Below are 21,864 nucleotides of genomic sequence, written 5' to 3' on the forward strand. Positions count from 1 at the left end.
CTCTCCACTCCTGGGGCGAGGTTGCTTGCTTCTTAGTGTGCGCAGGACCTCACACAGAACGGGCATTTGTCATTATGGCGTAGTGGGTATAGGGTTCCCACCGCGTCTCAAACGCAGCTCGAGTTCCCTTGAAAGGGAACGTCTCAGGTTACGTATGTTACCCTGGTTCCCTGATAGGGAACGAGACGCTGCGTTTGCCTGCCATACTTCCTGTATGCCCTGATCGACTTGCTTCAGGTTTTTCAGAAGCTATCGCGGTCTGATTTCAGGGTTGCTTTATAGTTTCCTGGTCTATGACGTCACCTATGTCGTAGCGGGCTTCCATTGGACTGATTTTACACGTGCTTCACGACGTAATCACGCAGAGCGTTCCCACCGCGTCTCAAACGCAGCGTCTCGTTCCCTATCAGGGAACCAGGGTTACATACGTAACCTGAGACGTATACAAGTCACTTGTATTTAGTCTATATTGATACATCGTTTACCATTTGATGAAACTATCATAGTTTGTTAAATGAAGCCCAGGCGTACAGGCCTATTATGTGAAGTGTAGGCTGACAACAACATGCGAAATGGTGACTTTATTATTTTAACATTTTTGATAATTTTGCAGCAATAGTATAATAGTACAGTACTACTGGTCAAACATTTGCACACACATTACTTTTTTTTTTTTTTTTTAAGAATTCCCTTATGTGCCTCAAGCCTGCATTTATTTGATAAAAAATATAGAAAAAAATTATTACAATTTTAAAAAATGGTTTTCTATTTTAAGATACTATTTGATATAATTTATTTATTTATGTGATGCCATATGCCCTTTTTTTTACATTTGAGCCCCTGCCCCTGAGGAACTCTCTGCACGTCCCTGCTAAAGAATGTGTTCAGCGACCACAGAAGGAGTTTGCTTCACAAAAGAAAAGAAAATCTGATTCAACTTGCAGTTGAGAGGGACCTCACATGTAAGTTCACTGGAGAATGGAAAGAGAAACTACTGAGAAGATTCAGCACTACATCTAGGAGGCGGCAGCTATTCTGAATGAGCGTAAGAAACCTTTTTGACTTGTATGATTAACATTTATTGTTCTATGATTCTTCATTTCTGTGCCACCAATATTTTGTAATATGTAACGTAATACTATTTCTTGGAGAATTACTAGTTGGAGACGTTTCCTTTCTTGACTCTCCTTCAAATTTGAGCTACTATTAGTGGTAATGGTTAACACCAAAAGACAAATGGAGAAATCTGTCTTCATTCTCTAATAATGTTTATTTTCATACTTTTATACTATAAGTCAGTGAGAAGTTTGCACCCTGTATAATATTTAAGAAATGCTGTTGCATAATTTTATGAAATTATTTTATTTTGACGAATCTCAGGTGATATGTAAATAAAAAATAAACGTCACCCTCAGACATGAAGTGGATGACGTGCACTTCAGGCGCCCTATTTTTACTCTGGTTGCACCAGTAGTCATAGGCTGTCGCTGGCCAATGTTATTGTCGTGTTTTGACACGTGCTTCAAACACTGGTCATGCCGGAGGCATTCCCCATTAGCGTCCTAGGTTACATTCGGATTGGTGTTTTTTTTTATACCATGTTTTGTTTTGCAGTCTTCCACAGTTCATGCGGTGGTTAACTGCGGGTCATTGCTGTTGTTTTTCCTAACTTGGTTTTCTTTTTTGTGTAATTATTAGGATTGTGTTTTCATTTTGTTATTTTCTGTGTTGAAGCTTTGGTTTGATCACTTTGAATCGAGGCATTTAGGCCGAGTTTGTAGCGCGTCCTCTACCAGTCATTCATGTTATTGTGTAATCTTGGGTTTATTGCCAGCGAGGTAGGATGCTGTTACTTTACTCAATTACTAATGAATGTTGTCATTAAGTGTATTTTGTTTTTCTTTCTTTTTCCTTTATGTTGAATGAGTAACTGATTATTTGTACAGTATAATGTATTTGTCCCGGACCAACTAATTTTCCCTTTTTTTCTAGTTTGAGCAAAGGCTGAGTGCGTGGAGGGCTCTTAGTTTGGAGCACCAGGGTTTGAGCACCTCTTCCTATTGTTTGCTATGCACACATATGTGGTATAGAGCATGCTTTCTTTCAGCTAGTTTTTCCACCACTAAGTTAAGCTTTAACCTTGCTGCTTCTTTTTTGTAATTAACTTTGCAAAGTGGCTGCAAAAGGAGGAAACGCATAGAACATGTTCGGGAACACCATCCCTCCGTGCAGATAAAGGTACAGTATGTTGTATGTTAAGGGTGGTATTAGGTTTGTCCAGCAGGGGGCGGTGGCGCACTGTGTTCTTCAGCTGTAGCACTGTTAAAAGCAGAGAAGAACGCACAGTGAGTGCATGCTTGTGTGTGTATTACTGGCTATTGAGATGAGTCCTAATAAAAAGAGACTATCCAGAAGTTTACGTTTTTTCTGAGTTTTTCCTTGTTAGCTACAATAGGGAATGTGAAGGTGACGTCACGCCGTGTTGCATTATGGGTCCGCCGCCATATTTATAGGATCGCGCCCTATCCCGCTGTATTTGAATTCGTGTGTTGGAGGCTGTGTTTGGATTTTCTGTCGAGATTTTAATAAACATCGATATGGTTGTTCAGTGCTGCTCAATCAAGAACTGCCATAGCAGGTACACAATCGTTCAGGGAGGAAACTGAACAACGAAATACGTTTTTTTTTCAGCTTTCTTGGAAAAAAACAACAAGGGAAGCAGGTCGAGGAGCTGACGAGAAGACGCTGGATTACGTGGGTTGCCGCAATAAGGAGGAAAGACTTTACTTAGTTACTGGCCTACACTGCATACTACGTTCGTTAAAAGTTGTACAAAGCAAGAGGTTGTGTATTGTATATTCCATGATGACTAGTAGGATAGTTGATGAATGATGTTGAATTTGTGGTTCATGTTAGTAGATGATAAAGCCAGGCCACATTGCATGAATCAAATTATATTTATTTTGTTTTCAATGAACAATTTGCTTTGATATTCTGTACATCTTTTTACATGCCTTTTTAAAATGTTTGTGAATCAAGTTTTTATATAACTGCATTATACATTAAGTGACCTATCTGTTTCTGTACTCTGATTGCATCCACAAAGACCCTTTAAGTACACATAAACTGGGACGGGCAAAGATACATCAAACTATTTTAAAATAAACTACCAAATACCCTAATTTTTACATGTGTCAAAATTAACTGATGACAATAAGGCACAGTATTTAACAAGTTACCCCATCTTGTGGCATTATAAAGTAATGTATAACATAATATTTTTTTGCACAACCTATGAAAACTTAACGTATGCTGAGAACAGCATGTACTATTAGCATCTGTACTATTTCAGAAGATGCGTAGCTGTAGGTTCACACCGCCGCCGACTTGAGCGTCAAAGAAGCTCTAGCCGCTCTGTCAAGGACGCTTGTCAAAAAGCACGGGGAAGCTCGTTGACGCTTTGGACGCTTTAGACGCTCTGACGTAACAGGGAGAAGAGAAGTCACAACATGAAATGTAATAAACAGAAAAAAGAAGCAATACATTGAAGAAACCTTTTATAATGACAGCATCCATTATAACCGTTTTGGTCACATTTGGTCGGGGAAAAAAATAATAATTAGCTATTATTATTTGCATTAGGCTATTATTTGCATTAGTGCAATTGGTCAAATCGTTGTCACTGTGAGCAAATGAATTGCATTCCCGCTTAAAACGAGCGTTCGTAAATATTTCAAATAAAAGTTGCGCTCATTCTCAAATGTGTATCACTGGATCATTATGGAAAATCGCGCAGTTGTTGTGTTTGGTGCTGCTGTTTTATCCCATGCCTCGTTCTTTTGCAACTGGTCCCTGTAAGCAAACAACGTCATATCATATATGATAGGAAACCCAGCAACAGCGATTATCAGCTTCTCCTCCATTTTCTCGGAACTAATGTTTTGGTAGGAATGAAAGTTCACATCATATGTTTCTCTGGAATCAGCCAGAGTGAAGGACGTCTGGATTCTGATTGGTTTCTGGCGTTTTGCCGCTGCTTGCCGCTGAACCGCGTCATAGCTCATTACCATAAAGTTGAGCTTCTTTCAACTTTCTGATTGATGCTCAAAACGCTCAAAACGCCCAAAACGCGACGCCGAGGGATTTGACGCTCCTTGCAGCTGAGAGAAGCCAGCTTCCATTGAAAATGAATGACTTCCGGCCGCTTTGGAAGCTCAAGTCAGCGGCGGTGTGAACGTACAGTAGTAGCACCCTACTATATTACAGTGAAAACGGATTGCCAGAAAAAACATGTTAATGGCAGGGAAGCGTTGTGTCATAAATTATGGAAAATCTCGTTTGTGGCAGGGAAAGAGTTAACTGGCATATTGTGATGTTAACGCTACATAAATCAACAAGCAATATTGTAGGATTCAGCAGGCACTTAGTAGAACACCCAAAAAAGTTATAAGAGCCAATCTGTTAATGTAGTGTATTTCACCTGTAATATGATAAACAGAGTTGAATCCGATCCCAAATCTCCCGACTTTTGTTGGGTCATCCTGCTTGATGCTTCTGCCAACTCTCTGGATTCCCTCCCAGTCTTCCTCTGTGAACGCTGCATCATTGAAGGCATAGAGAGCCGGTCCTGCCAGATCAAAGATACAAACAGATGATCATACAAATAAAGAGTAGTCTTTTGCCTATAATAAAGACTTTCAGTATTGTCAAAGACTGCTCCTAATGAATCATGTCTCCCATGCTGTATGTACTATATGCAGCAAAGATTTTGACCCGGATTTACGTCATAAACGACATTCACAAAAATGGAGGCCTATCACCATAAGAGCACGAAAGAGCGCACTTACTACCAAACCCGACGCCAATCAATGGAGTCCACAATAAGCGGCCCACGACATTCAACCTTATGACTTGAATTATTTTATTCAAGGGGCTCAGTGAGAAAAAAAAATCCTTTTTCAGTTTCAAGGCCTAGCTGGATAAACTAGCTACAATACTCAGCTCTAAAGGGCGGAGGCCAGAGCATACTGCTTCTTACTTTATAGAGAGTAAAGGCCTGACATATCTGAGATATCTGCATGGGAGGCTTTTTGAAGATAGCCTGCTACCTATGCTGCTATCTACCCTGTAACATAACCCTGGAGCCCAGTACTAGGAGCAACTAGTGGTCCTGATGGACTCTAGCTCTGAGGAGCCTACACTCAGATACTGAGAGGCTCGAGGCGATAATGCTTAGCAAACCGCCACCAATTTCCTAGTTACTAAGCCTAAGCCAGAAATCAAGTGACTGAAGTTTAGAGCTATAATCTCAACGACCCTCGATAAGGTGGCTATCAAGGTGGCCCGAAGAGGGCCAATGCTTGACTTTGTAGTTCTATCTGGAGCTTAACAAAGCGGTGGCCTCAGTAGAATAACTCCCTATAGGGAGGAAGGCATCTCACACAAAAAATGTCTATTAGTTGCTCAGATGAACGATGGCCTCACTAGAGAATTTTCCATACAGCTAACTTGTTCACTACTACAGATTGGCACTACCCGTTATATAACCCTGATGACACTAACATAAGAAGAGGCCTATGGGAAGGGTATGCATAGTGAAAAACATATTTAACACCCCCTTAATTCCTAACAGGGAACCGTGGCCTATCATTCAACCTTACTAAAAACTCACGTAAAGGGAGAAGATCTACAGAGCTCAACCTGCTGCCCATAGAGCGATGGCCTAAACGACATTCACAAAAAATGGAGGCCTACCACCATAAGAGCACGAAGGAGTGCACTTACAACCAAACCCGACGCTAGAGCTACAGGAGGGTTCCAAATTGAAGGAATAACTCATTATAGGTCCAGCCTCAGGCTGATGCAAGAAGCGCTTGGGGTGAAAGATTTAAATGCTTCAAATCTGTCAGCAGATCAGCCTGGTATGCTTGCAAAAATGTCATTGTGTGCAAGTCATCACCAGCCAGACCTGCCACCACGTATGCCCTGCCATTTAAGCGTGCTGTCATATTTTAGTGGCCTAAGAGGCAGGGCTGGAGCACTTAGTGTCGATGCCTCTCCAGCCGTGAAATAGTTGGCGAACATCTCGTCCATTGGGGCATCGACACATACCCGTATTCGCGCATCCCCTCAACATCAACGTAGTTCGCTGATGGCGATGAATGCGCGGTGAATACGGGTTCTTACATGCTTTTCCGATCTCATTGTGTAGATCCAGCAGGGATGGAAGGCTCACGAGAGCTGGAGCTTTATGGCTGGAAAGAAACCATTTGTGAAGTCTGTCACGATCGGTCTCTTCTCTCACGCGCTCCAATGACAGCTTCTTTTTAGAAGCTTCGTTGAAGTGCATTCCATAACACTCAACAGCTTAACATACAGGGTGCAGGGTGGCTGTGAGGCTTTGGGTTGTATATCCTCTTCACCCTCATCAGCCATCTCCTGCTCTCTTGGGCTGGTTGTTTTTATACACAGCAGAGCATTCGCTGCTGGATCAGAGGATGTTAGTGACAATACACATCATCATCCTGCAGCTCACTCTTGCGATTCTCTGAAGGGCGTGAGAGATTAACAACTCTCTCAACCTCCTCAGTGAGCTCCCTCTAAAAAACCCCACAATTCTAGTCTCTGCTCTGCCTCAGCGCGAGCGGGACCTGAATCGCCTGGTACCTGTCCCTCTTCCCTCACGAAGAGAGCGGACGAGAGTGGAGTTTTCTCAAGGGAAAAAAGTGGCACAAGCAGATCCCTCAGGAACTGATCGTGCATGCTCTGCCAATAGGATTGCCATGATTAGATGCCACGAGAAGGCGTTCCCCATAGCGCTCTGACGCAGTGCGAGTTCCCTTTCGAAAGGGAACTCTAGGATATTGTCTTCCGGTTTAGAGTAGCGGTTAGAACGAAATAAAACACTGCTTGATTTATTCTTTATTTAAAATGTTATTTGTGTATTTTAATTTTATCAGTCTACAGTAAATGTACAATGCTCCCAATATGCTATTTAATGGGACTGCCAACACCAGAATCTCTGAAAGCATGAGTTCAGTTGACAGAAGAGCTGCAGAGATATTCAAGGTACTGTATTTCCTCATATTTCCTCAAATATACTAGATATAATTAAAGTGTATATATAAAATTATTTTATTTTCAAATGTCACGTTTTTATTTGTTAAACTTAATTAACACATATTCAGAAACAAGTGCAGTTATATAGCCTACATAAGCTATTATATATTTTTTTCTGTTGAACTTTTATTAGTCCACATCGAAATAAAAGAATACTTAAAATAATTTTTTTAAATGGGAGAATTTGCTGCTTATTCTGAAGTTTTTCCAGAATGCAGTTTCACTTTTTTTCTGCAGAATAAAATTAATAGCCTCTCCACAGCATAGTCGCCGGTGTCAGTCACAAAGTAAAAATGTTTAGATAAATCTTTCTTAAATAATGATCTCTGAAATAAAATATTGATTTACTATAAAAACATTTTAAACAAAGCAGCGAAACTCCTGAACTCTTCATGGTTGTGACATATGAATGAGGACAAATGTAAAACCTTAAACTATAATATCTTTTGTTGCGGGCTCTAAAGTAATTTTGAAATCTTAAGTCTAGTGTGATTTAAATTCGCTTCCAGTGTTTACAACACAAATACCTTGATACTTTCCAAGCTCTTCAGTCCACAGGCTCTGAGTCTCATAATGCCTCTCATCATGAATAAACACCACACGTGAAGCTCCTGCATCATCTGCATTCTGGATCAGCTCCTGATACGGTACAGGATTAATATTAAACACAGATACAATGAGATATTTAAGATACATACCATTTAACAAAGATGCAAATTAATTCATGCAATATTTAAACTTTTTTTTAGCCTACCTTCAATATTTGTCCTCCATCTGGGTACCTTCTCAAAATTTCTTTCAGGTAATCAATGAATGGTGGAGACGTCGCACCAAATTTATTTCTGCATTGAACAATGTAAAGTTTATCACAAACTGCACAAAACACATACAGAGCAAATTCATTGTTCATTGTGTAATAGAATAAGTACAAAATCAGCTGGAATTATTTGTAATCCAGCAGCCATATCACCCTGTAGCCCTAGACTGGTTGTCCACTGAAGCTAAGCAGGGTTGAGCCTGGTCAGTACCTGGATGCTGGGAAAACCAGGTTGCTGCTGGAAGAGGCCTTACTACTGGGCAGGAGGCTCCTCCTCCAGCAGGAGGCGCTGGGCCTTACTACTGGGGTCTGTGTGAGTCCTAACGCCCCAGTAAAGTGACTGACACTATACTGTCAAAGAGCACCGTCCTTCGGATGAGACGTTAAACCGATGTCCTGACTCTCTGTGGTCATTAAAAAACCCACTTCTTGTAAAGAGTAGGAGTACTTTGGAATGTGTTGCCATTATCTTTAAAATCCTAGTCCAGCAAGGATATATTTAAAAAGGACTTGAAGACTTATTTATTTTATCAAGCTTATGGTGTTTGATAAGGTCTGAGAACTGTGAGTGATTTGTTGTTTGATCTTCTTGGTGTCATGTTTTAATGTTAGTTTATGTATTTTAGAGTTATTTATTACTTATGGACAGCACTTTGGTCCATTTTAATGGTTTTGAAAGTGCTTTATAAATAAAATTGAGTTGAGTTGAGTTGAGTTGAGATGACTCTCAATGTACCTTAACACTCCACTCCATTATATCAGTTATGGGATTAGGCATAAAACATGCTGTGAATAAAACCACATACTTCTTTTTCTTCTTTTGCCTTGATGTTGAACTCATTGTCCTTCTTTTACATTCTCCTGTGTGAAAAAAAAATCCCTTTCAAATCCTGCAAATTAAAAAAAAAAATTTAACAGTTATTCTATGGTCATTTTATTAACAATACTGTAAATGTCTCTTTTTTCATACAAATATAAGTGCTTTCTTTGGTCTGCTGTGGCCTAAACAAGGGAACTCGCGCTGCGCCGATTGATGCTGTGGGAACACTCTACGTGATTGCGTTGTGAAGCACAAGTGAAATCAGTCCATTGGTGTGACGAGACGTCAGAGGTGGGTGACGTCACCAACCAGGAAACTATAAAGCCCAAACAGTGTAGGCAAGGCAAGGCAAGTTTATTTATATAGCACATTTCATACACAATGGTAATTCAAAGTGCTTTACATAGAAGAAATTAAAATAATCAAAAACAATTAAAACAGTTTAGAATAAAAGATAAAATACAGAAATCAGAATAATTAAAACAAAATAAAATACAGTGCAAACAGTCGGACGAACAGTGGCACAGTGCTCATTCAGTAAATGCACAGCTAAACAGATGTGTTTTGAGTCTGGATTTGAATGTGACTACTGTAGGAGCACATCTGATCTCTTCTGGAAGCTGGTTCCAGCTGCGGCTGGCATAGTAGCTAAAAGCAGACTCGCCATGCTTAGAGTGAACCCTTGGTATTTCTAGCCGATGTGATCCTTATGATCTGAGTGATCTGTTGGGTTTATATTCACTGAGCATATCTGCAATGTATTGAGGTCCTAGGCCATTGAATGATTTATATACCAGTAATAATACTTTACAATCAATCCTAAATGTAACTGGCAGCCAGTGTAAAGACCTGAGGACTGGTGTGATGTGTTCATATTTTCTGGTTCTGCTCAGAATCCTAGCAGCAGCGTTCTGTATGAGCTGCAACTGTCTTATGGTCTTTTTGGGAAGGCCAGTGAGAAGTCTATTACAATAATCCACCCTGCTGGTGATGAAGGCATGCACAAGTTTTTCTAAGTCTTGACTGGAAACAAAGCATCTAACTCTTGCAATATTTTTCAGGTGATAGTATGCTGATTTAGTTATTGCTTTGACATGACTACTGAAACTAAGGTCTGACTCTAGAGACACACCCAGATTCCTGAATTGATTTTTAGTTGTTTGACCCCTAGACTGAAGGTATGCGTTCACCTTGAGAACTTCATCTTTGTTTCCAAACGCAATGACTTCAGTTTTGTCTTTGTTTAACTGAAGAAAGTTTTGGCACATCCAATTGTTTACTTCATCAATGCATTGGCAAAGGGAGTCAATGGGGCTGTAATCGTTAGGCGATAGGGCTAAGTAGAGCTGTGTGTCGTCTGCATAGCTATGGTAAGCGATTTGGTTCTTTCTCATTATTTGGCTCATTGGGAGCATGTACAGGTTGAATAGGAGTGGCGCAAGAATTGAGCCTTGCGGGACTCCACATGTCATGGATGTCCACTCAGACTTATGGTCTCCTATACTCACATAATAACCTCTGCCTCCTAAGTATGACCTGAATCATTTTAGGACTATTCCAGAAAGCCCGACCCAGTTTTCCAGCCTGTCAAGAAGTATTTTGTGATCGACAGTGTCAAATGCAGCACTGAGGTCGAGTAGTACCAGCACTGATAATTTGCCTGTATCAGTATTTAAGCGAATATCATTTATTATCTTTATGAGCGCGGTCTCTGTACTGTGGTGAGGTCGGAAACCAGATTGAAAATGGTCAAAGTATCCATTCGAGCTTAAGAATTTGTTCAGCTGATTGAACACAACTTTTTCAATGATCTTGCCTATGAAAGGAAGATTTGAGATCGGTCTATAGTTGTTTAATATGGTCTTATCCAGATTGCTCTTTTTCAGGAGGGGCTTGACAACAGCAGTTCCCTTTCGTTGTCACTCCGAGTTACGTCGGATGACGACGAATGGGGTTTCGCTTAGAACACCTATCGACTTCGAGTATTACAAAACGAGCCAATGGCAAAGAAATGCCATGGGTCTGCGGAATTTGCATGACGTAACTCCGCCCCACCTCGTGGGTATAAAACGAGGACGCCGGCAACAGGCAGATGTTTTCGCTTCGGAGCCAAGAGCATTTCTTCACTCCACAGTCATCTCGGACTTCGCTCTACGAGACGAGCTTCTCTCTCCGGTGTTGGTGTGACGGCGATCTGCAGCGAGCTCACAGTGCCTGCTGATCTGTGCAGTAATCTGCCAGTGTGTGTGTGTGTCTCCCTGTGCGCTTCAACATCGCGGAGTTTTTCTCTCCTCTCATAAAAGAGCTCGCACGCGGCACGTCTTTTTAAAGACGGCTCGCTCGTGCATTTCTGGTTGCAGCGGACTGGTATCGGACTCTGATGGGCACGAGCGCTGTCTAGTGTGTTTGATCATGCTTGAACAGCGCTCGTGGGTGACTCATGTTCTCGCAAGGGAACGTGATCATCGCGTCATAAATAGGTCGAGACTCGGTGAACTCGCAAGAGTGGAAGTCCCCTCATCCACCCCCCGATCTTCGGCGGGTGGCCAGGGTGACCTGAGGGTTACGGTCTGGAACAAGGCGCCGACTATGTGTCCGTGACCCCAGCCCCCCTCTTCAATGACGGTGCCCGCTAGTGAACTGCTGATTCCCGCGAGTCTACCCTCTGGTGGCCCGCGTGTTTCAGTTGAAGCTACAGAGGAAGATGCCATGTCTGTTGCAGCATCACTAGGTGGGCTTGAGTCTTCTGGAAGTGAGGGCTCGTCACAGCTGCCACCTTCCGGTGTGCATACGGCTGTGCCTGAGTCTGATCCGGAGATGACGGCCATGCTTTCCTGGGACGATTGGTTTTGGGTAAGGCCGCCGACCCTCGTCCGTGGCAAACCCCAATACCTCTCTTCCCGGACGTGCATGATGAGATCTCGAAGTCCTAGAAGACCCCCTTGTCTTCTCAGGACCGCTCGCTGATCTCATCCGCCTTTCCTCCCCTCGATGGGGCCGCTGCCCTTGGGTACACTGGGGTTCCCCCGGCTGAACGCTCTGTTGCGATGCTATGTGTCCTCAGAGTGCTTCTTCTCGGCGCAATCCTAAGCACCCGCCCATGGCCTGTAGTTTTTCGTCTATGCTTGTGGCGAGATCCTATAGTGCCACGGGACTGGCAGCCGCCTCTCTGCATGCCATGGTTATTCTGCTGGTCCACCTGACCAGATGCTCATGGACCTGCACGAGGGCGGGACTGACCCAGGGCTCTTCACTGAGCTGCGCGCCGTAACTGACCTTGCTCTCCGAGCGACGAAAGTGACCGTACGCTCCCTGGGTCAGGTGATGCTCACCATTCTGTGGCTGAACCTGTCTGATGTGCTGGATGTCGCGCGGACCCGTCTGTCCGACATTCCCATATCCCAGGTCGGCCTCTCCGGCGGTGCGGTTGAGGGCTTGACCAACAGCTCTCAGCCGCTCATGAGCAGACTGACGTTGATTCCGTCCCGACGGCCCCGCCGTCCGCCCGGGTCCCTCGGTCTGCCCACCGCCGAAGGCACCCTCCCACGGCTCCCACCCCGCCCGTTCACCCGGGCCGGCTCTGGGGGCCGCGGGCGGACGCCACAGCCCCTCTCCAGCCCCGCCCCCCGCTACACGCCGGGTTAAGCGGCGCTCCTGAGACGGGCTCCTCGGGGATGGAGCAGACTGAGGTTGACTCTGTCCCGACGGCCCCGCCGTCCGCTCAGGTCCCTCGGTCTGCCCACCGCCGTGGGCGCCCCCCGCGGCTCCCACCCCGCCCGCTCAGCCGGGCCGGCTCTGGAGGCCGCGGTCGGACGCCAAAACAGTCCTCTCCAGCCCCTCCCCCCGCTACACGCTGGGTTAAGCGGCGCTCTTGGGATGGGCTCCTCAGAGATGGGACTCAGTTCTTTCCAGGAGCTGGTAGCAGGACCACTCCTTTCCCCGGGTGAGGGCCGGGGAAGAATCCTTATTCTCCAAAGAACTGACTCTCCCGTCTCTGAGCACAGAGAGTTCGGACGTCACACACCTGCTTAGAGCTTCCCTATCTGTTCCGCTGGGTCGCGCGAACCATCGGCTCGGCTATGCGATTCAGTTCGCACGGTCTCCTCCCCACTTCTGGGGAGTCCGCTCCACTTTGGTCGATGGCTATGCCCTATCATGAGAGCGGAGGTTGCTACCCTACTGGCGAAGGGTGCGATTGAGACTGTCCCTCCAGCCGAAAGGAGGTCCGGGTCTACAGCCCCTACCTCATTGTCCCGGAGAAGTCTGGTGGGTTACGGCCAATCCTGGTCCGAACCGCTCCCTTCACAGGCTGCCGTTCAAGATGCTCCTGGCCAAATGCATTTCTGGATGTGTGCGGCCACAGGATTGGTTTGCAGCGATCGACCTGAAGGACGCCTACTTTTATGTCTCCGTTCTCCCTCGACTCAGAACATACCTACGGTTTGCTGTCAGTGCGCGCGCATATCAGTACGCTGTTTTCCCATTCGGGCTAGCCCTGTCTCTTCGCGCCTTCACAAGGTTGCTGAGGCTGCCTTTGTTCCTCCATGGGAACACGGGGTTCGCATCCTGAACTATCTCGGTGACTGGCTGTCTTAAGCTCACTCCTGAGACCAGGTTTGCGAATACAGGGACCCAGTGCTCCGGCACCTAGCTCGTCCGGGCCTTCGGGTCAACCGGGGAAGGAGTAGACTTTGCCCCGTGCAGAGGAGCTCTTTTCTCGGTATGGACTTGGTCGCCTTCTCCACTCAGCCATTGCTGACTTGCCTGAGACTATCAAGCGCTAGAGTGCGGTTCCACTGAAGTTTCTTCAGAGGCTCCTGGGGCATATGGCATCTGCAGCCGCGGTTCGCCGCTCAGATTGCTTCATATGAGACCGCTCCAGCTTTGGCTCCGCGACCGAGTCCCGAGGTGGGCATGGCAACACGGCACCCTCCGAGTACCAGTTACTCCGACCTGCCGTCAGACCTTCACCCCGTGGTCGAACCTCAGTTTTCTACGGGCCGGAGTGCCCCTGGAACGAGCTTCGCGGCATGTTGTTGTAACGACAGATGCCTCCTCCACGGGCTGGGGTGCCATGTGCAATGGACGTGCTGCCGCGGGCTCCTGGACAGGACCCCGACGCCTCTGGCACGTCAATTGCCTCGAGTTGCTGGCCGTACGTCTTGCTTTGCGCCGCTTCCGGGGCGTGCTTAAGAACCAACACGTACTAGTCCGTTCAGACTATACCGCCACTGTAGCGTACATCAACCATCAAGGTGGTCTACGCTGCCGCCGTATGTCGCAACTCGCCCGCCACCTCCTCATATGGAGTCAGAAGCATCTGAGGTCGCTTCATGCCATTATATCCCCGGAGCCCTGAACTGTGCAGCCGACGAGCTCTCACGGCTTCAGCCCCTCCCGGGAGATTGGCGACTCCATCCCCAGTCGGTTCAGCTGATTTGGGACCAGTTCGGGGACGCACAGTTAGATCTGTTTGCCTCTCACGACTCGACCCATTGCGACCTGTATTATTCCCTGACCAAGGGCACGCTCGGCACGGATGCACTGGCGCACAGCTGGCCGCGGGGCCGCAAATATGCGTTTCCCCCAGTGAGCCTTCTTGCGCAGACCCTGCGCAAGGTCAGGGAGGACGAGGAGCAGGTCATTCTGGTCGCGCCATACTGGCCCGCCCGGACCTGGTTCTCCGAACTAGTACTCCTTGCGACAGCACCTCCCTGGCCGATTCCCCTGAGGAAGGACCGGCTTACTCTCACGTGATCCTGAGACCCCGGCCTGGATATGTGCCCAAGGTTCCTACCACTCCCTTCCGGGACCAGGTGGTGAACCTGCAAGCGCTGCCCCCGGAGGAGGCAGACCCAGCCTTGGCACTGCTCTGTCCAGTACGCGCCCTCCGCGCCTATGTAGACAGGACACAGTGTTTCAGGACCTCAGACCAGCTCTTTGTCTGTTATGGTGGGAAGCTGAAGGGAAAGGCTCTCTCCAAGCAAAGGTTGTCTCACTGGATAGTGGACGCCATTGCCTTGGCATACCAGCAGCAAGGTCGACCGTGCCCCCTTGGTGTGACTGCCCACTCCACCCGGAGTGTGGCATCCTCTTGGGCTCTAGCGCATGGCGCCTCGCTAACAGACATCTGCAGAGCTGCAGGCTGGGCGACACCTAACACATTCGCCAGATTCTACAATCTCCGAGTGGAGCCAGTGTCCTCTCATGTACTCGCTTCAACCAGCTAGTACTGGACCCGCTCAGGTGTCTTCGCTTGCTCGCCATTCCACTCCACGGACTGGATACGTGCGATATTCTCCTCAGGTGAGCTTCCCCGAAAAGCCCTGAGTTCCTCCAATACTCCTGACGTTGGCGCCAGTGTCTATTGCCTGTGCGTCGGCTAGGTGCCTCCCGTGTGCATGGTCCCTCCCCTGAGCGACCCCCACATGTGTATTTCCACTGTAAGCCTCTTGAGCATGTGTCTTTCCCTTGGCAAGCCACCTTGCCACCCCTGGGGTTGAAATATTCCACCTGCGGCTGGACACCCCAGTGTTCTCCATGTCTCCTTCGGGTCACATGTGTATTCTCTAAGTCCCCCCCTCTGGGTTGGCAGTAATTGCATATTTCCCCTGAATTTGGGATATGCTCCCCAGTGTACCTTGGTATTCCTGTGCTAAATAGGAGTCCTTCGTCCGTGCCAGTCTCACGACAGGGATCTCAGATTTACGCAGGGCACTGGAAGACAGCTGAGAAGGTGGCGTGATTAGACTAGTAACCCCATTCGTCGTCATCCGACGTAACTCGGAGTGACAACGAAAGGGAACGTCTCGGTTACGTATGTAACCCTCGTTCCCTGAGTAGGGAACGGAGACGTTACGTCTGCCTGCCACTTTCCGCTGTACCGCGGGGATCGCCTGAGCTCAGTCTTGGCTCCTCAGCGAAGAAACATATCTGCCTGTTGCCGGCGTCCTCCTTTTATACCCACGAGGTGGGGCGGAGTTACGTCATGCAAATTCCGCAGACCCATGGCATTTCTTTGCCATTGGCTCGTTTTGTAATACTCGAAGTCGATAGGTGTTCTAAGCGAAACCCCATTCGTCGTCATCCGACGTAACGTCTCCGTTCCCTACTCAGGGAACGAGGGTTACATACGTAACCGAGACGTTTTCAGGGAGGTTGGAAAACTCCCAGAGAGAAGTGAGGCATTTACCACTTCTAGGAGATCTGCTTCTAAGCTGTGTAACACATTTTAGAAAAAAGATGTGGGAAGTGCGTCAAGGGCGCAGGTTGATGTTTTTAGGTGCTGTACGGTTTCTTCCAAAATTTTGCCATCAATTTCTTCGAAATCAGACATAGTGGCTACTTTCTCAGGCTGTTGTCTGATCTGCCTGACCCCAGCACAACTCAAGGATGAGCTGATCACCTTTCTGATATTATTGATTTTCTCAGAGAAGAAAGATGCAAACTCACTGCACTTTCTCACTGAGAGCATTTCACTGGGAATCTGGCTTGGGGGGTTTGTCAGTCTCTCTACAGTATCAAAAAGAGTCCGTGTGTTGTTTATATTGCTGTTTATAATATTCGAGAAGAAAGTCTGTCTAGCTTTGCTTAGTTCCTTATTGAAAGCATGGATGCTGTCTTTGTAGATGTTATAATGGACTACAAGTTTTGTCTTCCGCCACATGCGCTCTGCTTTTCTGCATTGTCTTTTCATATTTTGCACTGCTGTTGAGTTTCTCCAAGGTGCTTTTTGTCTGCCACTCTTCTTCCTGACTTTCACAGGAGCAATATCATCAATTACACTCTTAACTTTTGAGTTAAAAGAATCAAGGAGAAAATCAACAGAGTCAGCAGATATGCTTGGTGTTAAAGATATAGCCTTCATAAATAGTACACTAGTGTTCTCATTTAAGCATCTCTTCTTGACAGACACAGATCTAGCTTCAATGGCAGGAGAGATCAATATATCAAAGAAAATACAAAAATGATCAGACAGTGCTACATCCTTAATAACAATTGATGAAATGTTTAGACCCTTACTGATAAGTAAATCTAGAGTGTATCCACGATTATGTGTGGGTCCATGTATATGCTGAGTCAGATCAAAAGTTTTTAAAACCGTTTTGATTTCTTTTGCCATATTGTTTTCTGCATTATCTATGTGAATGTTAAAATCTCCAGCAATGGCAAAGCAGTCAAACTCTGAGGAAATTGTTGATAACAATTCTGTTAAGTTCTCAGCAAAAGCTGGAGAGTATTTTGGAGGCCTGTAAACAATGATAAGTAAAATGCGTGGAGCACCTTTTAACACAATACCCAGATATTCGAAAGACGGGTAATTCCAAAATGATATTTGCTTACATTGATAGACATCTTTATATAGAGCAGCTAAACCTCCGCCTCTTCTGACAGTTCTGCAGACACTCATAAAAGTAAAGTTAGGAGGGGCTGTTTCATTGAGGACCGTTGCACTGCAACTTTCTTCTAGCCAAGTTTCATTTAGCAACATAAAATCCAGGTTGTATGTGGTTATTAAGTCGTTGACTAAAAGTGATTTATTTTTAAGTGAACGGATGTTTAAAAGTGCTAACTTAACAGTCTTACTTTTTGTCCCCACAGCAATCTTAGTATGTCGTGTAATAGGCACCAGATTAGATGGGTTTGCTGTACGGCTTTTGAAGGCCTTAGACTTTCTATCATGTAATCGAACAGCAACAGAAAAAATACAGGCACACTGGGTTCCCGCTTGTTCTGTAAACATTTGAGAAAGTTATTGTTATCATAGCGGGGACCCGACACATATCACTGAGAGCTGGTATCAGTTGTTTTTGGTTCACCTCGAGCCGCTGGAGGAGGGTGTGGGCCCTGGCGCTGTGGCAGAGGCCGAAGAGCTCTCACAGGAGGAGGGGGAGGGCGAGCTGGGCCCGCAGGCTTTGGTGGTTGTGGGGCCTGGCGTTTTTTGGTTGGTATCTGGGGGCTCGCAGCAAAAGAGTGGGATAGTCTAGTTCCAGCATGCACCAGTTGTTCCATTTTCTCTGAGAAGCACAGAAGTGGAGATGCTGGAGAGAGTGATAACGTTTCCGGTGAGAAGGATTGTTGCTCTGGTGTAATTGGAGGCTGTAATATGCTGTCCTGGTTTCCCTGGCTGTTTTTCAGAAAGTCGTCCTTGGGTGCTGTATCTTGGAGCAGTGCTGGTATGTCACAGTCTGTTTGTGGTGAGCTCTGTGGGCATGGCTCAGCTGAGATTGTGTCCGTGAGCAGAGGTTGTTGTGGCTGAGTGGTGTTATCACTGTCCTTGTGTGATGTGTCAACCGCATGTCCATTCAGGTGCTGAAGTGAAATCCTGTGGTCATTCCTACTGTATCCAGGTGTGTGTGTGCCATTCAGGTTGAGTGGATTGGCACACATTGCAGACGGAGGGAGAAGTAGATATTGTCCTTTAGCACTCTTGAACCAAGTTTGTTTGGGTGGTGGCCATTCTGTTGAAACAGTTGCCTCTGACTCCAGAAAAGATTGAAGTTGTCAATAAAGTTGACGCTAGCTTATGTGTCTTCAGCAACCGCTCTATGTGAATCGTGTGTCTTATTTGGTGTTATCTGTCTTTCACACATATATATATATATATATATATATATATATATATATATATTATGGCGAGCAAGCAGCAGTTCAGATTGTGTGTTCACCCCTGCCAACGCTACATCACGGGTGTGGACACACACAATCTTTGATGATGTGTGTTTGGTAGTGGAGCATGCACAGTCAGCGCTCGAGGGTGCTAGTTGTGCAGACTGTGAACAGCTTCCTTTATGGACGCTGCACTCCCGCCTGGTGATCTTCGATAAGACCGCTCAGGCTTGCGTTCCTCGCGGTTTGGGTGAGCACTGGGTGAGACACCGGTGCTTCATATTTCCAGCTCTGAAGAGCTGGATGTAGAAAGCATCGAAGCAGAGGCTGATGACTTGCCATTTCACTCTCCTGCATATGAAGAACTGGAGGAGGTTGTGTCTCGCACTGTTGCCAAATTAATTATTGACTGGCCAGCGGAGAAGAAAATCCAGGTCCAAGTCCAAGCTAGATGAACGTTTCCTGCCCTCAAGAGCACAACCTCTGCGTCGGGGCCTGCCATTCTTTCCCAATCTCCACACCGAGGTGTCGAGATCGTGGAAGAAACCGGTCTCCTATAGAATATATGTGTACAGAATACAGTGCACAAACATGACACTATTCCTCTATAGTTGGCCACAAAGAACACGGTTATGGGCCGATGCCTAAGGTGGAAGAGACACTTGTCAGCTAAATTGTCCCTAAAGGCCCCAATGCTGCCCATCAAGCTGGTCAGAACAACTTTGGCTTTGGCGCCAAAGCTTTTGCTGCTTCTGGTCAGGCTGGAAGCCTACCAGGCAGAAGTGTAAGGAGACTTGAATGAGGATGGGGGAATTGGCCCTGACGCAGTTTCAGAGCTGCGTCGGGCCACAGATCTTTCTTTCCGGAATACCAAGGAGACGGCAAGAGCTGTTGGTCGTGCTATGGCAGCCTTGGTGGCCATGGAGAGGCATTGATGGTTAAATCTTAGCGCTATAAATGAGAAAGGTAAGTGCTTCCATATGGACGCCCCGCTTTCGCCCCCCTGGCCTCTTCGGCGACGTTGTCACTATAGTCGTCGAGAGGTTTCAGGAGGCTAATAAGCAAGCGGCGGCGTTCCAGAAGCTCCTGCCCGGTCGCTCTCAGGTCACCAGGGCTGCTGAGCGGGAGCAGCCCCAAACCTCTAAAGCCAGTTCCTCGTACAGTACAGTACAACCCCCCCCCCACCAGAAAGAAGGGGACAGAGGCGGCGCTCTCAACTGCAGCCTTCAAGGGGTAAGGCTGATCTGAGGACCGTTCTTATCGCCAAGAAATAAAGGGTATTTATAAATTCTGGACCTCCCAATAAGGACCCAGCATCTAAGCAGAGAATGAGCAAATGGATATTCAAGGCTATCTCTCTTGCTAATGAATTGGCTGGACTGCCTACACCTTTGGCAGTAGGGGCCCATTCAACTAGGAGTATGGCTGCCTCTAAGGCTCTAGTGTCAGGAGTTTGTTCAAGATGTTTGTGATGTGGCAGGCTGGTCCTCACTGCACACATTCATGAGGTTTTATGACCTAGACTTGGGCTCCACAACTGGGGCTCAGGTGCTATTGTCCTAGTGCTTTCTCGATTCACACTAGACAGACACTGTACATTATGGCGGCGTGGGTATATAGACGTTTCCACTGCGTCAATCGACTCAGCATGAGTTCCCTTGAAAGGGTTAACCAAGGCGTTTTGCTCATTAAAGATTACATACACATCGCAGAACCTGCAAAATGTTAATCATTAAAAAAAAAAGTAATAAGAGGGATCATAAAAAATTTTTTTGCACTTTGCCCTATTTCATTTTCCATGCAGTCCATAAGAGAAAATAATAAATTAATTTACCCAACTGAACCATTTCAAAGTTTACATACTGCACACTTGAATCTTATACTGTGTTGTAACCTGGTTGATCTACGACTGTTTTCATGCTTTGTGACGGTTGTTCATGAGTCCCATGTTTGTCCTAGCAGTGAAACTGCCCACTGTTCTTCAGAAAAATCCTCCAGCTCCTGCACATTCTTTGATTTCCAGTTTATTTGATTTCCGTTTCAGTTGAGAAGGATCTCTTATTTACAGCTTTTTTCCACCTTTCCTACAGTTACTGTATGATTTGAGATCCATCTTTTCACACTGAGGACAACAGAGGGACTCATATACAACTATTACCAAAGCTGCAAACATTCACTGATGGTCACCACCTCAGGAGGCGCTGGTTTAATACGTTTAAATTATTGTATATTATGTGATAAGTCACACATACTTGCAAACACATTATAGTCTATTAAATGTGTAACAAGATAAATATCATAGTTTGAGGGTTCTTTAAGTAAATCCTGCAGTAATGGGATCGTGCTTCCTATTGGCTGCGGCACTATAGCCCACTAAGTTCGAAGATCTGCAACAGAGATAGAGAGGACTGCTGTGCGTGACGCCCGTTTCAACCATACTCCGTTGGCAGTGCGTATGCGGTGCGTATTTTTTTCCGTGGTAATTTGGTAAACCCATAGTAATTTTCATCTCTGATTAATGTGCTTATAATATAATTCAATAATGATAATAATAAGAGCATGAACCCAGACAATTGCTATGTATATATATATTTTTGTTTTAAGATATTTTATAAAATATATTTTTAAAAGATAATTTATAAAGACATGATTTCCAAAAGACAAAATAAGAACAATTGTAAACTGTTAAACATCTGTTATGTGAAATAGCTTATTCAGTTTAGTGCTAAACAAAAAAACTAAATGTGATTTTTACGATGCATATATAATTATAGGTATACAATTAAATATATTTAGTTACGTTGTTAAGTTATATTACATTAGTATTATATTAGCAACATTTAATTTTCTCTCCTACCTTAAGTGGTCCTTCAGTGGTCTGATGCAGAATGAATTCCAGCAATCAGAATGAGACTGATAAAGCCACTCTAGGTTTCTGTTCACTACAAAGAGCCTGTTTAGCGAACATGAAACTTACACTCCTCCTTCGCTCATAGTTCAATAAATGAGTTGTAAAATAAATCAGTTTCCACTCAAAATAGCTTAATTTATAACTAAGCCAGACACTTAAAGTAACTGTTGCAAACCTAAAACAGAAATAGGTCTACTTAAAAAAAATAAAAAAAGAGTAATGTGCATCTTCAGGATACAGTTGTTAAAAACCAAAATTAACCTTTCTAACAAATTTTGCTCTGTTGTTCAGCCAATCCTGACCGGTCTCTATTTACATGGGATAGGCTATTTACGTACCGTTTACATACTAAAATGAGGAAGCAAAAATAATCCTACTTGTAAAACAATTCCTTGTAAGGCAGTCATAGAAAAATACTAAAGGAATTTAATATATGCCTACACTTAATATTCAACAACATTTGTCACGAATGCTGGTGATAATTCCACAATCAGCTACTGCAGGTCTCACTCACCTGAGTATTAACTCTTTCCCTGCCAGCGTTTAAATGAAAATTGGAGCATACACTATATCAAAAGAAAGAGCAGA

General features: G+C 45.2%; 1 protein-coding gene across 1 annotated transcript in view; it reads right to left on the reverse strand.

Moving 5' to 3' along the window:
• LOC143747372 (sacsin-like) overlaps positions 1–21,313 on the reverse strand; it is a 62,501-nt gene extending 41,188 nt beyond the window's left edge. The window contains exons 1-5 of the mRNA XM_077240151.1: positions 21,223–21,313; positions 8,743–8,797; positions 7,874–7,961; positions 7,647–7,758; positions 4,481–4,627 (exon numbers count right to left, since the gene is read on the reverse strand). Of these exons, the coding sequence (XP_077096266.1) occupies positions 4,481–4,627; positions 7,647–7,758; positions 7,874–7,961; positions 8,743–8,777 (382 nt within the window). The 5' untranslated portion in view covers positions 8,778–8,797; positions 21,223–21,313. The remainder of the gene's footprint in view (positions 1–4,480; positions 4,628–7,646; positions 7,759–7,873; positions 7,962–8,742; positions 8,798–21,222) is intronic.
• Between the last annotated feature and the right edge of the window lie 551 nt (positions 21,314–21,864).

Source organism: Siphateles boraxobius, unplaced genomic scaffold (genome assembly GCF_051911475.1).
Source record: "Siphateles boraxobius isolate OS27281-9 unplaced genomic scaffold, OSU_SipBor_1 100, whole genome shotgun sequence".
NCBI classification, from domain to species: Eukaryota; Metazoa; Chordata; class Actinopteri; order Cypriniformes; family Leuciscidae; genus Siphateles; species Siphateles boraxobius.